The following is an 18,221-nucleotide window of genomic DNA, read 5'->3' as shown; positions in this document are numbered from 1 at the left end:
TTATAAGGTAAATGATATAAATGATATTTTATATACCAGATTGTACTTAAAATTAGTACATATTTCAGATGCTTGAGCCATTAAAAATATTATTTTTGAAGAAATTTCAGAGAGAATATGCATAAATGTGAATCTATTTAAGATATGAAGTTCTGTGTGGCTTTCGCTGGGGTGTGTGCAGTGTGCTTGCTCTCCCAGAAGTTCTTTCTGTCTGTGTACTCAATGGTGGAAACAGAACTCTCATGTGAGTGCGCTCTCAGTGCACAGGAGCACACCCGTTTGTCCTCGGAGTATCTAGAACTCAAAGAGCAAAATTCAAACACCACGGAGCGGTGCTTACCTTGGTCTTCAATTTTTGAATCTCTGCTTCTGTAACTGCATGTTTGATTTGCAACTGAAAATTGAAAAGAAAAAAATCTCAACTAAGAGTGTTTCTATATTTTTAAAGACTCAGCAGCGAGAAGAATACCGTTTGACACAATGAAAGACTAGGAACCTGCTGCAGTGCAGCAGGCTGTAAATTACAATGTCTAGCGTGTAAAATGACTCACTAGGTGCACACTAATTAAACACAGGGTTTATGGCTCGTAGTCCCTAATATCCGATTAAGTTACCAGTTTAATTGTTCACAGGCCAAAGAAAAGAAAACCCATTTCTTGAACTCTGTGGCTCTTCCTTTACGATCTGAGCTTTCCGGAGCTATTTCTTGCTGAAGCTGGCCCAGTGAAAGGCTTGAGCCAGTCAACAGGCCTGGCACAGTGTGAAGATGCAGTTCCACATCTTGAGGAAAGGTGGCGCTGTGGTTCTGTGAGTCTCTCTCACATTCCGCAGAGTGGCTCTGCTGCAGAGGAAGGGGGTTACGCAGTGGCTGTGAGAAATCTCCGGGTTTGTTTTTCCTCCTCCTTCTTTTCAATAGCAGGAAAGGTACAGACTCAGATTTATGCCCTCCAAAATATCTACCTGTATGAAGACTCCAACCTGAAAGGGCATTTTCTACAACATAATAGTCGCCTTTGCTATTTGTTTGCGTTGCTTCCCCTCCCCCCACGCGGTTTTCTTTGTAAGAAGGGGTCTTTCATGCGTCATTCATTTCTTTAGGACTAAATGTCCTCCCTGAACTTAAGGAAAACAGTTTTTGGCTCACGATTTGTTCTCTGAAGTCCCTGGGAAAGGATGTTTTTGAAATTCCCAGTTCTCCCCATTTTAGAGGGTAAAACAGGCACCTTCATCAGTCGCATTTTGCCAGCTAGAGAGACTGGGAGGGGCCACTCTGCAACTAAACTCGGAACATTTTACCTGAACACCCTATGTGGCACCCGGCTTCTTCTTCTTCTTCTTTTTTTTTTTTTTTTTTTTTTTTTTTTTTTTTTGGTCCAGAGTACTTTGGAATTAGAACTGTAATTCTACAGGAACGATTGTAATCTTATGCTATTACTACAACCAAGTAAATTTAATGCATTTTACCAGTCAGCCAAGGAATAGCTGAAGGAAAGGCCTTGAATTACAATGGGAAGTAACCTTTGCCGCCAACAGCACCTCCTAAATGACTCTCTCTGGGTCTGTAACATGTACGTCCTTGGATCTACTGACCTGCTGGGGACACATGGGAAGGGATGTAAGGGAAAGAAGGAAGGACCGAAAGAGGATGGACGAAACAGCGAGCGTCCAACTGACAACAGTTAGGGCCAGAAATTGTCAGGCACGATGCCCCAAGGTTCTCCTCAGAGCTTTGTCAGCCCTGCTAAGGACAATGCCCGCAGCCCAGCTGTGGAGGGTGACCCCGAGACTTTTAAAATGGACTTTCTGAACTGAGATGAACATAGGTCCGTGTTTCTTGATTTCATACCATTGTCCTAGTGGTCTGACTCACTTAGCTGCCCTTAGCAGATGCCAGGGTGTGAGTGTGCCCGGGAAGGAAACTACACCAACCTAATGTTCTCACTGAAAACGCTGGTGGAGGCCATTTCTTCTCCCCAAAATTCCTGGTCTAGATAGGTCTTCCAGATGCTGACAATGCTGGGACACCCAGGCTCAATACCAGAGGGTCCGCCTTCTAACTATGAGCCCACGGTGAGCACAGTGACCTAGAGTCTTCATGCTCACAATTTGGGGAAACTGAGGCTCAGAGAAAATAATTAATCTGTCTAGTTGAAAAAGAAATCAAAGCTAAATTAGTCTGGGTTTTGATCTTGTGCCATTTCTCTTAAAAACTAAAGATGAACTTTATAATGATCTATGCAGGAGGGGCTCTATGTAAGCTGCTGCGAAGGGAGCAGTGAAGTGAACTCCCCAGTGAAGTCATGCTAGCCTCTCCTGCCAATAAGAACTAACGTCACAGAAGGGCAGAAGTGTTCACACATTGAAGATATTCTTTATATACAGCATGGAGACAGATATAGAACTACAAGGAATTATATTGAGAGATATTATACTGTTCGACAGTAAATCAAATTTACATGCTTGGATGACTTTTTTCCATCCCCTATTGACACGAGTAGCTACTCTTTGCTGTTTAAAACATATTAATATGAAAAGTTAGGCTGCTGAAATTCATCTTGTTTGTCATGTGCATGTGATGTGCAGCAGGAATGCTGTGTAACCTCTCACCTGCACTTCTCCCATGGGAAACACTTCCTCATAAGTGATTGACCATTCTTAACGGGACACTAAAGGAGATAATCCATGAAGGCATTCAAAGCACAATGGCTGAGTAAGAGTTATCAATACAGCCAGCCAGGATCAGGGAGAATCATCTAAATCACTTCCCACTTAACCGCGTCAAATGACCCCTGCTGTCTGAGTCCAATACTCAGACAGCAGAGGCAGGAAGCAGAATTGTTGCAAGTTCAAGGCCAGTCTGGTCTACATAGCCAGTTCAAGGCCAACAAAAACACCACAATGACATCAGAACAAGGACAAAAGGCATTAACAGGCATATACAAAGTCACTCCTGAAAGAATCTCTGGCACTAACCAAAAGTCAGCTCTGCAGTGGACACTGTATTATGGGTCAGTCCCAGACACCATTTTCTTGAGGATGGCCTCAATGGAGTGAAGGTTATGGCTTCACTCGTCATGGGACTTTAGACTTCTTTGCTCACTATCATCTGCACCTCAGTTTTCCAAATGAAAACCGAGAGGACCAGATGGGGGAGAGCCCCACCAGCACCCACAGACTTCCACACTGGGCAGCTATATTAGCACTGATCAAAGTTCAGAAATTCATATCACAAGCACCTTCTCCTTATGGGGGTACATACTAGGTCAGTACCTCAAACTGTGGATGAACCTAAGGAGAAATATGAAGTAGCCCACACTGGTTTCTGATGTGGGATGCCCTTCTGTATATATGTTGCATTTATTGGATAATGAATAAAGTTGTTTCAGCCAATGGCTTAGCAGAGTAAAGCCAGGTGGAAAATCCAAGCAGAGAAACAGAGAAAAAGAAGGCGGAGTAAATAAATCAGATGCCAGCCAGCTGCCGAGGAAACAAGACATGTAGAAAATGTACTGCCACGGCCATGTGGCAATACATAGACTAATAGAAATGTGTTAATTTAAGACGTAACAGCTAGCTAGAAATACGCCTGGGTCATTGGTCAAACAGTGTTGTAATTAATAAAGTGTCTGAGTTTTTATTCGGGTACAGTTGGGAAACGAAAGTACAGTTTGTGTTTACAGGGTTCTAGTTAGCTTGATGTTCTTCTCACCAACGGATAGGAGAAGAGGGCTGAGCCGACTAGCAATGAGGTTGCAGCCACCAGTGAGAGCTTGGTGTTAGGAAAATTAGTAAATTCTTCAGATACAGAATGAAAGTGAAGATCTGGACATTATTCAAAAGATAAACAATAACTCTACTGTAAGCTTTCCTAGTTGATACAGGCCTGAAATTACAGATATGCAGTTATTTTAATCCTGGGAGCAATGCACCCTTCAAGGAATTTTTATATATCCATCACTATTAGTAGGAAAGGCATAAAAATATAAAAATTGAACCTTTTCAGTTTACACAGTAAAACACTGTACAAAAGACTTTAAATAGGATAGCTAATAGCTGCCAAAGTCACAGTTGTGCTAATATGGGCATATATATATATATATATATATATATATATATATATATATATATATATATATAACATTGGTAGGAACCTGCTTGCTTTTCTTCAGCGTCCTGTATACTGCAAATGGCTCTGGGAGTAGGTGGTCAGGTTCTGTTCAAATCAGATGAGAAAGATGCTCAGCGACGTCACTGTGCTTCCCCAGGAGTACAAGGTGCAAGACAACAACCCCAAGCCTGGCTTCTCTACTTCTGCCCAGCACCTTATAAAAATCTCAAGGTGCATGTGATTGTCGCTGCCCTAGATGGGAATCATGGTTCTGACTGGGCAGTCTCTGCGGATCCTGACACGGAATGTACACTGACAATGCTACCAGCATCTGGGGAGCTGAGCAGTGGCTCAGTGGCCAAGGTGCTATGCAAGGAGGAGGACCTGAGGGAGGGCCCACAGCAGCTGTGCAGAAGACCAGGAGTTAATGACTCTGGCTGGGGAAATAAGAGGATCTGGAGCTTTCTGGGCAGCCTGCTTAGCCCAGATCCAAACAATGAGGGGGACAGTCACAGAGAAAGGCATCCATTGTTGACCTGACTGCATCATTCATGAGTGCACATCCCAGTACATACAGAGAATCTGGCCTCCATATGGTGTATGAGTGAGTACCCCAATATGTACAGAGAATAAACATAAAAAAGGAAAGAAACTTAAAATATTTTCATTATTAAACTAATACTAAGTTAGTGAAGCTATATGCCGGGTACATAGTCATGGAGGCCACAAGAACACGGCAGTCTCCCTGTGAGGTATCTATGTGTGACTTCCAGAGCCCACTTTCTGCAGGTGATGCTCCTGGTTGGATCCATTAGCATTTTTCTCCTATAACAAGGCCAGGGGGTCTTGGTCTTTATCTTTTGTATCCAAAATAGCCAAAACTGGCTGGAGACACCTGTTTCACAGGAAAGACCAATGTGCTGTGCCAAGGGATGAGGGAACTAGGCAAACGCAGTGTGACTAGTAGAAGGTTGAGTTTTCTTCCTCTCCATGCTTCTGCAGAAGATTGCAGGCTCATGTCAACTTGTGAGACCAAGTTCTGCCATCTTCTTGTCAGCTGTAGCATGGCCACGGCCAGCGTCTACCCTGGCATCTCAGCTGACATAAATGTACAATTCTACACGGGGCAGGAAGCCCCCCATCACATTCCATAGCTGTATTGCTGTGGGGGCTGTTTATTGCTTTTGATAAGATGAAAGTGGAGTGTGTACATCTGTAATCAAATCAAAATGTCCACAAATGAGCACCAGAGATGGACAGCTGAAGGCAGAAAGCAAATCAGCTTCAACTGCTGCACTCTACTTAGCCGATGCAGGCATGAACAACACTTTTTGAAGTGAAGAACACTATCTTTGCAGTCTCCTGCAAAGTGTTTAAGAGTGTTCTAGAACTTTTTCTAATCAGATAATCTCTGCTCTCACTGCACAGGGGTGGCAATGCCTGGTATGTGCGCCGAGCTCTGGGAGATGGCTTCAGCGCTGCACAGATTCTTAGCTCTCCTTTGTGCACTGGACTGAGGTCAGTACTGGTCACAGTGAGGTGGGCTCCATAGGAAGAGCTGGGGCATTTCTCCCGATATATGATGCTATTAAAATGAAGTGGTGGCAAATCTTTGCCATTTTTGCTCAAGGCTTCATGGTGTCTCTATATCAACAAAAATGGATTTTCTTTTCAGGGAACTACATATGCAAAACAAGCTGGAATTAGCTAGCTGAGTCATAACTGGACCCGATGGGAAGGTCCTCTGCAAGAGCGGGGGACAAAGTGCAGGGCGGCTCTCCAACACAGCCACTCCGGGTTGGATCTCAGAATGTGGGTACTAATGAGGAACGTGTTGGTTACATCTGACAGCCAGTTATTACAGCTCCTTTAAAAACAAACATCTGTTTACTACTGAGGAGGTAACAATTCACAGCTCCCCACTTGCTAATGAAACTTCCATAAAGATGGCTTTATTTATTCTCCAGGGTATTTATGACTTTCTAGTTTATTTTTTCACAGATTTAAAATCAAACACTCCAACCTTCAGTGGCTTTCCCTAAAGAGGAAGGCAGACTTGTTCTCACTGGTGCTGGCAATCTTGGCTCTCGAGCAGTGCCGTAGGCGAGCCTCGGTCCCATTGAGAAAGGACCCACTCTGAAGCAGCCTCTCTGCCTCCCACCTGGGAAGTCAGTCTGAAAAAAACTCTCAGCCCAAATGACAGAAACAAAAAAACAAAACCAAACAGCTGCTCCCTGATTATAAAGCACGAGGAACAGGAATTAAATCTGCTTAGTGGCTGGAGAGCTCCATGGAAGTGTTTCGCTTGCTAGCCTACCTCCAGATTTAGTGAGAGACCCTGTCTCAAGGGAACAGCAGGGAGAGTGATATAGCAGGACACTGGACGTCCTCTGGCTTCCTTGTGAACATGTGCATCTGTGCATACATGTGTGTACATACCACATATACACTCACACACGAGCAAAATAAATCAAAACAAACAAAACCCAAATAAAACAGGAAAGAAAAATCTTATCTCAACTTAAACTAATACTGAAAATAAAGTACCAGAAAATGAGCAGGGAGCTTCATCTGATGTCAGGACACTCCACCACTGGCCCTGGCTCCTGCTGGAGAATGCAGCCTCAGGGCAGCCGTCTCACCAAGCAGAGAGAGAAGGCAGGAGGCACTGATCTGCTGCACACCAGGAGACACGAGAGAGCCACACCTTTGAGAACACCCAATATGGTCTGGATTTCTTCACTCGCCTTGGAATGAAATAGCGAGCTTTGTGTTTGCAGTTATCAACTATTCACCTAATGAAATTATGGATCTCACTTTGAGACTTCAAAGTGAGGGAAAGGACAACCAACTGCAAACACAATTAACATCTATGTGTCCATGGGTAAAGTTATCTTAAAATTATTCCTGGAGACACCAGGAGAAGAGAGAGTAAAGAGTAACAAGTAAAAGAAAAACATGGAAGAAGTGGACTGCTTTATAAGAAAGCAGAGCACACAGGCAGGGGTGCAGCCGCAAGGGAATTGCAGTTAAAGCCAAATCTAATGACATCAAGTAGATGACAGGACTCTGGGCTCAGACGTGTGGAAGGAGGTAAATGAAACCCCCGCAAAACTAAGACAGTCTGATGACTATGTTCAGAAAATCAAACAAAACGTAACCCACCAAAACAGAGACTTATAGTGGACTTAAACATGAACAGAACAGTGTAAATCCAAATCAAAGCTATTGCATTAGAAGGAGGGAGTCTGGCTGGAGGCTAGCAGCAGAGTGCGGGCTGCCCTCCACCCAGTACTCAGGTAAGGGATATTAGAAAAAAAATAGTGCTACGATGCCTACTTCTAAGAAATTGTGGCAAAAACTAAACTCAGGCTGAAGAGAAGAGAAACTCCCAAATCTGGGCTCATATTAGACCTTTTGTTCAAAATGTGTTTAAAGCAAGGAAGCTGACCATACAACATTTTCATTTAAAAAAACTGATGAAGAAAATGTCAAGCCTAGCCAATTATCATGGTGTTACAATAATTAGGACATAATTCTTGGTATGAAAAGCTCACACATACAAACACCTAATAAATTACTCAGAGACACTCTTAAAAATTAAAAAAACCAAAGAATTAGGAAATAATACTTTTAAAGGAAAAAAATAAGAGCATAATTATTTGCAATTATATTATAAAGCTACTTTAAATCTTTTAAAAGTGTAACAAATTTCAATATTTAATTTTCTTAAAATTCAAGATTTTATCAAACACCTTCATACAGAGAATGCAAATGGCATTTTGGTTCTTAATTTTTAAAATGATGAAGAGAATATACTTTAAAGTCTTGAAGATAACCTATATTAACAGCCAACAAATATAAAAGAAACAAAGCATAAAATTATTTAAGCATAGTAATAAACACCTTGAGTAATTATTATAGTAAGTTCAAACTGAAAAAAATTATCTTAGTAATAATCTTAGATACAGAGTCTAACATTGTATATTTTTTAAATTCCAATAAAAGAAAATATTGCAACTGGCTTTGTTAGATGTAGGTATACACTTGGTATTACAACAAAAGTTGTCAAATATTAACATCAAAGTATAACCTAAAAGAAAAAGGAAATTATTGCTAAATTTCATATGCTTCTAATATAACATCAAAATAGACAAAAATAATATGGAGGTATAATTAACTATAAATCATATAAATTACAAGGTTTGAGAAAAATGAATAAGGATTAAGAACACTTAAAACACCAATTTAGTCACAAACACCCATATAATCTACAATAAAAGCATCATTTTTCAAAAAATTGGTTGAAAAAACAGTATCTGATCACAATTCAATAAAATGATTAATAAAGTTACAGATTCAAAGCCATTGTTTCAGTTATGCAAGTCAAAATGAAAATAAATTAGAGAGAGTGGAAATTACAGACTATTTCCAAAGTGAAGCCAGCGAGAATGCTAACCAAGTGGGAGACGCAAAAGGGGCAGTACTGAGAGTCGGTTCTAACTGCCCGCCCATCACAACAATAAAGTACAAGTGGTTGGACGCTGGTACATGAACAAAGAAACACGCCCCAGGAAAGTAGATGATAGTATTAATAAAATAAATACATTAAGGCAGGCATGGCTGAATTAGGTAGGGGAAACTTTCAGTTGGGTTCGCACAGCAAACTAACAAAGCTATGCCCTTCCTCTCCAGAAAGCAATTTGGATCTATGTGCTTCAGGCTATTATTCGCTACTCTAAAAATAAGAAAGGAAAGAAGGGAGGGAGGAAGGGAGGGAGGAAAGGAGGGAGGGAGGGAGGAAGAAAGAAAAGATGGTCGTGAATGAATTCTTAAAAAAAGAACACATGGGGGTTCTGATGTTGCAAAGGTCAAGACCTGAAGCCGAGGAATGCCAGCAACCAGGAAGGAGCCAGACTGTAATTGGTCCTCACCTTTCCCACATAGCCCTGCTAAGCGCACACCTGTGGGACATCAGGCTAGCAGCCTCCACACCCTGAAGCTGTGACCTCCTGACTGCTAATTTAACTTCTGGGCCATGTGACAGGAACCTCTTGTGCTGACGGTAGGAAGGGAGCCACAGAAAGAGGAGTAAATGAACCCTGCAAAAGGTTCTCAGCATAGTACGGCTGAGGGAGCTGGAGACAATCCCGCTGCAACAGGCAGACCTGTCAGCAGACTTAGCTAAGACTCCTGAATCACAAAGACAGTGGCAACAGAAGAGTTCACAGGCAATATGCTATAGTTATCATTTTACTAATGATTAATGATACCGATCTACTTTCTATATTATACTTAGAATTGACTCAAACTACGAGAAAATAAAATAAGAAAATAACATTCAGGTAACAGATAAAAATTTGATATTTATGATGACAGGTAGGAAAAAAGAAAAAGGAAAATACAATTATTAAGCCAAGAGGGCAAAATGTCTAACAGGTGATTAAAGAAAATATAAATAGACTATATTCACTAATGAAGTCACATAAAGACTCCCATAATAATGTATTTAAGAGTGAGATTTGGAAAAAGGCGACTGAAAGGAAACACATTTAAATAAAAGTATACAAAATGGATAAAAATAAACAGAAACTCAGATGCTATGAAGAAAATGTCAGGCAAAAGAAACCTGGTGATGAGTTTTACTATTAACCAAAATAGAACTGGGGCAAAGAAAATAAATTAAGATGCTATAACAATCCTGACTATAAGTGCAACTAGTAAGAAACTTAAGATACATAAAACTAGAGGTGACAGGATTATAAGGATGCATAAAGAGGCAGTTGCTGACTTTAACATGGAGACCTTTCAGAAACTGGCAGATCAGCAGACTCAACTGTGGGGGAATAAGATTTTAAGGTGTGTGACTTTTGTTTATGCTGCATTTATTTAACTCTGTGAAGCTGTGTTACTGTATCTGTCTAGAACACCTGATTGGTCTAATAAAGAGAGAAAAGGCCAATAGCAAGGCAGGAGTAAGGGTAGGCGGGGCTAGTAGGCAGAGAGGATAAATAGCAGGGGGACTCTGGGAGGAGAGAGAATGAAGAGCAAGATAAGGAGAGGAGGACGTGGGGTCAGCCACCCAGCCAGTTACAGAGTAAGAAGGAAGGAAAGGTATACAGATGTAGAGAAGGATAAAAGCCCAGAGGCAAAAGGTAGTCAGGATAATTTAAGAAAAGCTGGCAAGAAACAAGCCAAGCTAAGCCCAGATATTCAGAACTAAGAATAAGCCTCCATGTGTCATTTACTTGAGAGCTAGGTGGCGGCCCCCCAAAAAGCCAAAAGAGTAAAACATACCACAAAGTCAGCTACAGAAGGAGAAGGCGGACCAACCCTACTGCTAATGCTCATTTCTTGGCAACCACCAGATGCTGGGAGCCAGGGAGCCAGAGCGTCGAGCTGTGTACATGCTGGTGAGCACACCAGGCTCTGCTAGCTAGCTCTAAACCAGAGTCACAGGGCCCTAGTTAAATCCCACGGGGCACAGAGCTAAACAAAATTAGAGAGTATAGGAAAGATGACTGTAAGGAATAAGGGAGACTGGAAGAGTCTGGAAAATCAGGAGTGGGGGTGGAGGAAGTGACAGAATGCGTTACATACACACGTGAAATTATCACAGAACAAAATTCATAAGAAATTTCAAATGAATGAAAAACTTTTTCCAAAAAATACACAAAACTCAATATGGCAGAATTTCAGGCTCAGAACTTCCTGTCTTCAGAAATGATTCAGCCACTTCAGGTATGTCATGTGTGACACAGAGGAAGAGTCTCTCCCGCACGCTAGGCTAGCACGCTCTCTGTAACAGATTTTAGTCATGTCAGCCATTTCTCCCATTGCCTACAGCGGGGGATTCTGGCAGCAGGAAAGGTGCGCACCATTCTGAGGGTTTGGAGAAAACATTCTAAGCACATATTGTCATAAACTTGAATTAAAAGATTATCCATGAGAAAAATGTCATTTGCCCACAAATCAACTTACTAATTTGACTACAATAAAAATAAGAGGGAAAGTGACTCATTTCCTTGAATAGGATGAGACTAAAGTAACTTTTCAAAAGAGAAAAGCTGGCCTAGAGATGTATGTACAGGTTATCAGTGGCCCTAGGTGTGACTTCCCAGTACAAGCGAATGCTCAGCCCCAAATGAGGCATCTCCATCCCCCTCACACACAAGACCCAGGGAACACCGAGGAATAAGGGGTAAAAGAACATAAGAGCCAGAGGAAAGCTGTAAACTGCTGTTACCTGGAGATGACACGGTCATCACACTCCTGAGCCTACTGCAGTTATGGTTAAGATCTTAAGACCAGATTGGTCAACACTCCAGGAGGCAGCACTAATTGGAACCTGTGTTTCCTCAGCCCCCTCCCCCCTCCGCCAAAAAAAAAACAAAACAAAACATGGAAGGGGTGATAGTCCTGGGTGGGATCTGAGGGTAACGGGAGGGGTGAACTGGGTGGCCAGGATCAAGGTACATAGTGTACATGCATGAAATTATTAGAAAAAATAAATAGAAGGAAAGTTAAGATGGATCTTCTTTACTAGTCACTGGTGCTAACGTCTCAAGAAAATGACAAAGCCTTCTGAGCAGAGGAAACAACACTTAATAAATGTGTTGACCATGGTGTCAATTATGTGAGGAAATCAAGTCAGGCGCACTATACAATGAATTCTCAGTACATGCCTGATGCCAAGTAGTGAGTATTTAATTGCTAACTAACTGGCAAGAACTGGCCTAAAGACTGGATAAGGTAGTAACAGCTTGTGGCTTTGCCAAAGCAACAAAATGGATATTTTTACTTAAAGTAATTAAGAGAATCCCTTAACACTAGACTTGGGGGAAAAAAATCTATTTGGTTCTCTATAGGCGCACTAAGGGTCAATCCGAGCCTTTCTCGGACAGAAGACTAAGCACTTCAGTCCCAAGACTAGCCTAGCAGATTCCCTTGCTTGGGCATGGCTGAAGATTCAGCAGGAGGAAGACAGTGGGAGGGATAGGTAATCCATCACCCTTAACCTAGATGCAATTTTCAGCAGGGTTGCATCTTGCAAAGCTGTGGGTATCGAATGGCTTCTTTAGGGTAGAGGAGGTGATGGCTTCCTGCTGCCACCATTCCTTGGTGGTTATATTAACTGTTCACAGTCTGCTCACTGAACTCTTCAATAGAACCCTTTGGGCACGCTATTCTTATTAGAAACTGACTACTTCAGGAAAACAAAGAAAAACAGCTTTCTAGAGAAATAACTGCACTAGAAGAAAGAGATTATGGCCACGCGCCAAAGCGTGTGTAAAAGTAAAAAATACATTGTAACTTGGATGTGTCCCGAAATGATGCCCAAAGTTACAAACTAATACTGTGACAAGTGACAAACATTAAAATTGGTGATAGCAGAATGCAATCTGCTAAAATTGTACACTCATATTTAAGACTCAGATAATGTTCTTGACAAACTTTAGTCAGGAAACAGATGATTCTTGGTTCATTCCACAAATAAAAACACATTTAACAATGAAAGGGGCAGGCACAAGCAAACATTGCGCCAGTCAGAGCTCACCTCTTTGAACTTGTGACTGAGCTTGTTTGTGTCCAGGTCTGATGGGGAAAACATGTCCTCATTCTCAGGGAGCTCAAAGACTTCAATGGCCATGTCACCGCCAGGAAGAGTGGGCCCGACCTCACCCTCTTCTTCATCAGTGGCATATTCTCCAGTCTGAAAGGCAGAGGATTTCAGAAAAACAGCTCTCCTTATCCTACATGGAGTTGTTATTAAAACAATTATTTTTGTAAGAGAAAAGCATGTCACCAAATGGTAGTAAGAGTGTTAATGTTGAAATCAAGCATGCCTCATGCACCCAATGTTATACACAAATGTTAGTGCAGAGATCCAAATTGCTGCAGAGACATGTGCGTTGAACAGTGAACAGCATCAGTAGTGAGAGCTGCTTCTCACTCCAAGTACTTGACAGTTTTACTAAATAAAATCACGTTGCTAAGGAAATAATTCCTTTGTTATATTTATTTATGTGCGTGTATACATATGAGGGCACCATGCTATAGCACATATGCAGAGCTCTGAGAACGCTCTATGGGAGAACATTCTCTTCTTCCATTATGGGGGTTCCAGGGATTGAACTCAGGCCATCAGGTGGTGCCTTTACCTCTGAGCCATCTCAATAGCCTCGGAAACAAGTAATGCCTTTAAATTCCTATTTCCTAACTCATCTGCTACCAGGAGCAAGGAGGAAGGGATCAGAGGTCAAAGATTTACAGAGCTGGCGACCTTAGCAAATAAACTTCCGTCACTCTAGAGTCCGATCACTTGTGCTCTGTTTGTTAATGACAGAGGCATGAACTGGTGAAGGACAAATCCAGGGCTTCAAACTATACAACGGCCACATTATACCTGCAGAGTACTCCAATGAAACCATCTTGTCACGTCTTAGTCAATCACCTAAGTTTTTAGATTTCTAGCTTTTTCTTGGAGAGCCAAAGGTCTGTTGACACTCTAAGACCATGTCTGCTGTGGTGCCAGCTTACATGGGGCATTCACACCCTAGCTCACAACTTTACTAACTAGTGTGCTGCTCTTAGCTTGCTCCTCTCGAAGGCCAGGAGAACCCTGTAGGTATCTGAGTTCATGGCCTATGAAATAAATGTATGTCTCTGTCACTGACTTCCTCAACATTATTGGAAAGTAACTCCACTTGGCAGCACCAGGGTATGAGGCTATAATTCAAAATAATTGCCTGACATCTTTACCTTATGTAATTTAAGGATAAATCACAGACTCCATGGGTTAAAAAGACCAAGTTCATTTAATTCATCCCTGCTCCTTCAGGAAGTAGCTTTCTCAACACAGAAAGTGCAGATATGAATTCTCATTGCCTTCAAGCAAGCCTTCATACACAACGGGGTGATGGATTCCTTTGATTAAGCAGCCTCAGCTCTGTGCATTGCTCTTCCTGTATGCTGTGCTTGCCCTGCCACTGTGGGAGATGGGTTTTTACCTGTGCTTGGCAAGGAAGGAAATCTGGTCATTCGCCTCCAAGTGCTCCTTCCTAGTCTGGAAGGCCAGCATTCAATTGCCTTCAGACTTCTCTTTTCCAAACAAAATATTTGCACTTTGTCAACAGTACAAATTTCTTTCTCTCTAAACATCATAGCTGTGTTCTGATTTCTTTCCTAGTGCCTCAGCATTTCTTTAGCCATGGATCCGAGAAGTGGACAATCTCTACTAAGACACGTATGAGTCACTGACGGCGACAAACTGCCTCAGTACCTGCTGGACGCTTCTTCCTCACATGTGGTCTATTAACACAGAGACCACAACCTCATGGCATTGGTCTAAAGAAATAAGGTTAAAAATTTTCATGTAAAACAGCAGTTTTAAAACCAGCCACAAGAAAGTTGGGTCCTTCCCCCCCCCCCCCCCGCCTTCCTTTCTCATTCAAGTAAATTAAAGACATCTTAACTGGAAGGAAAAAAGGTTAGTATGAGTGACTCATTTCTTTTGAACATGATAGAAGTTTAGTGACTACACATCTAGGATTCTTTAGGCACTAGTCTCCAAAGTCAGGTCTAACCTGTGCCCACCGCCCAGGCCACATGAGGAAAACTATATAAATGACCAATGCAAAATCATAAGCTTAAACTATTATGCATTTTCTTTTAAAATTCTTTTCTATTTAATTCAATTTCATGTATTTTGAGCATGAACCTTGTAGATTACAGTATTACAGTCATGTTACAATGGCACAAGATATTCTTGGGTCAACTTTAAGTACTATTCCAAGTATCGTTGACACTACCCAATGGAACACAATGCTGTAGCTTGTTGGTTTTAGGTAGCTTAAGACACTCTTCATCAGAATCGAAAGTGTAAGCAATTCTTATTTCTGAGAAAAGTTCTGGCCTTGTCTATGATACCCCTTATCATAATTATCTCTGCAAATATATGTTGTTAAGATTTCTAGATGCTTATTTTGTACGCTTTTTAAAAAATTTATTCTTATGTGCATGGGTTTCAGGTCTGCTGTAAGTGGAGTCACAGACAGCTGTGAGCTGCCATGTGGGTGCTGGGAATTAAACCCAGGTTCTCTGGAGGAGCTGTCAGAGCTCTTAAGCACTGAGCCATCTCTCCAGCTCCAGAATTCTAGTTTCTTTTATTTTTGATTTCCCCAGGTTCCTTTCTTCCATAAATCCAATCCCTGCCAGCTCTCCTGGAACTGTAACTCTGTCCACCGTTCCAGTCACCAGGGCTCTCTTTCCCATCAGGCTTACACACGTCCAGAAGTCAAAGGATGTCTTTCCGTGCCCTGAGTTCCCTTTATTGCCCTGAGAGTGTGGGTCTTGTAAAACTGTGGAATTCTCTCTCACCAACCATGTGCAGCTCCTACCGCCGGGAGCTCTGAGTGCTACAGATACCAAACATCTGGACTGAGAAAACTATGTTTAGCAGACAAAGAATAATACACTCTCCTGACTCCTTTATCTTTATTGAAAATCTTAATGATTTTTATGGTTACCCTGCCAAAAAAAAAATGCTATGGAACAAAAGATTAGCAAAATGCTGTAAACCTCGAGGCGAGGCCAAACCCGCTGTTTGCAGAGAAAGACGAACAATGTCTTACAATGCCAACTCTCCTCACCCAAAAAAGCTCCACCAAAGCTTCCTGCCACCACCTATCTCCCTGGTAGCCAGCTTCCTGCCTACTGACCAAATTTAAACTCTTTAAAACAACTGGATTCTTGGCATTCTTCATCTCACTGTGTAATCTATTTTAGATGTGGCAAGGGCAGTTCTCAGTAACAACTGTCAAAGGGTGAGCATCCTTTTCTATGTTCTGTTTACCTTGTTCATAATATCTTTTTCTTTTTCATGGTCCCATGAAAAGGTTAGGAAGTAAAAAATCCTACTTTAGAAACTTCATGTTTGCCCAGCAATATGCACTCAACAGCTAGATGACATGGGTCTGAATATGCCATCTAAATTTGGATAAAGAGACTCAGAGATTTCACCCAAGGGTCATTAGTTTAGTTGAAACTATTATCTAACAGATCCTTGAAATCTGCACTCTTCCTTTTATGTGCTGCCATTACCAATCTACAGAAACAAAAACTTGGCAAGGGAGAAAATATCAAGAATATACTCCCTTAACATTTCCTCAAATGTAAAGTTTTTCTGTATGAGCCTGCCGTGTTGAGATCTACCATTCACAGTTCTGATTATTATCATTCAATTCATTTTGAAGTCGTGTACATGTGCCTGCTGGGATCCAGAGGTCTGGTCTTTGTTCTTCCTTGTAGTATGCTCATCCTGAACAAGCTTAAAAGAAAAAAAAGAGGAGGTCCCTTTGGAAGGACAGGGAGCAGGAGCAGCAATGGCTGGGGGGATCACTGAAAATCCAACACATTTATTTTCTCTGAAGTCTTAGGCATGTCCAGCACAGAGACAAATCTCCTGGGCTCAGGAACCTGCTGACTGTTGCTTCATGCTTTCTTTTTTAAAGAACACAGTAAGAATATATAATCACTAAACATTAGAAAGAATGAAAATGACTTCTGCAGGTGAAGAAAGGTTCCAGATTTCTCTACCTTTTGTTGCTCTTCTCACACCTAAGTTTATGGCCTCTAGTCTCAATCTTCCCCAACACTCTTCCATCACTGCTTCTCCCACTTTCTCAAGACATGAATGCTTTGGGACATAAACATTTTATTAAATGACAGTGATAATAAGCAACACCCTGTCAGGGTGTACCTCTTGGTAACATAGCTTCTGGTTGGTAGGAGGAAAAGCATTCAGACAAATGTGAGCCTGGAGCACACACAAGGATGCAGGCATCAGCCTGTATCTTACTGAAGGAACATAAACTACCCCATCTAGCAAGTTGGTGAACCAGGGTCGATAAAAGGATCATAGTTGTGTGGTCACTTAGATATGGGTTCAAATGCTGCTTTTGAGATTTTGCAAGTGAACTTCTAGACCAAAATTTTGATTGTTTCATGTGTCAAGTGAAAAGCAAACAAAGCAAACAAAAAACAAAACAGTTCCTTGCCAGGACAAGGGCGTCACTGTTAAATTACGCGGTGCCTGAAAAAGCGTTTTACAGAAAGGTATGGCACATGATGATGAAAATAGCTGGCCGCTGTCACTGCTGTTGTCGGGGACAAGGCTGCAGTGGTGACACTCTGCATGAAGTCTCACCAAGCCTCTATCTGGCACTAAGCATTTGTCTTGTAAGTATGAATTCTTAGGTCTCCACATGCATCTTTTGCCAGTATTCTGACAGAAACCGTTCCTTTCCTAAGCCGGTTCCTTCCTCATGCTGCAGTATGAACCCCTTACTATCAAACTCAAAAGTCCTGTGTCTCAGCAAGTCTCATTACACCCTCCCACCTGTCAGCATGGTGAAAGACACATATGCACTCACACCAGAGTATCCTGTAGCTGTGGACAGTAAGACTCCCTCCTCGTCCCTATGTCCCAGTGCACAGCTTCATCTTTCAGAACACTCTCAGTCACATCTGCCTTTTCCCATCAACTGGAACTTCCTCAACTGTGCCAGGTACCATTTATCCCTCTAATCCCAGTGGCCAGTGACTATTTGGCATCTAGTAGGCCCTGAACAAATGTTTGCTGAATAAATTAAGACAGTTGTGGTCACATCTGCACACCATGGCAGAGCCTGATTTTCCTGTTAATCTCAGTTTTCCAGTATGAAATACAGTTAAGCACAGCTGCAGCTGAGGTCTTAATGGCCCTACTGGGGATTTTTCTTGTTAGGGTCAACCATTTGCAGTAATTTTTGCTGTAGCAATGTTTACTCTGGTAAATTCTGGGACACTAAACACTGCTATTCATAAAAATAGCCCAAATTATTCAGTCTGTGGGAATTTTTTGCTGGATTTGAATTCAGATATATATATATATATATATATATATATATATATATATATATATATATATATATATATACACACACACACACAGACAGACAAACAGACAGATAGATGTAGATACTCTCAGACTCACTGCTGAGGGAAATAGGAGAGAATTTTCTCTGCAGAGGAAGACTTCAGATGAGACACTGATGCTCACAATTCTCCATCC

At 41.6% G+C, this 18,221-nt stretch overlaps 1 protein-coding gene across 9 annotated transcripts in view; it reads right to left on the bottom strand.

Annotated features, from left to right (window-relative positions):
• Ppp1r9a (protein phosphatase 1 regulatory subunit 9A) overlaps positions 1–18,221 on the bottom strand; it is a 294,415-nt gene that overhangs the window by 54,062 nt on the left and 222,132 nt on the right. For all 9 annotated transcript variants that reach the window (XM_048436978.3, XM_085684002.2, XM_048436982.3 and 6 more), the window contains 2 exons: positions 12,666–12,821; positions 341–394 (listed from right to left, as the gene is read on the bottom strand). In XM_048436978.3, the coding sequence (XP_048292935.3) occupies positions 341–394; positions 12,666–12,821 (210 nt within the window). The remainder of the gene's footprint in view (positions 1–340; positions 395–12,665; positions 12,822–18,221) is intronic.

The sequence above is a fragment of the Myodes glareolus genome, chromosome 25 (assembly GCF_982192425.1).
Source record: "Myodes glareolus chromosome 25, mMyoGla1.1, whole genome shotgun sequence".
Classification (NCBI taxonomy): domain Eukaryota; kingdom Metazoa; phylum Chordata; class Mammalia; order Rodentia; family Cricetidae; genus Myodes; species Myodes glareolus.
This window is presented reverse-complemented; position numbering and strand designations above follow the sequence as displayed.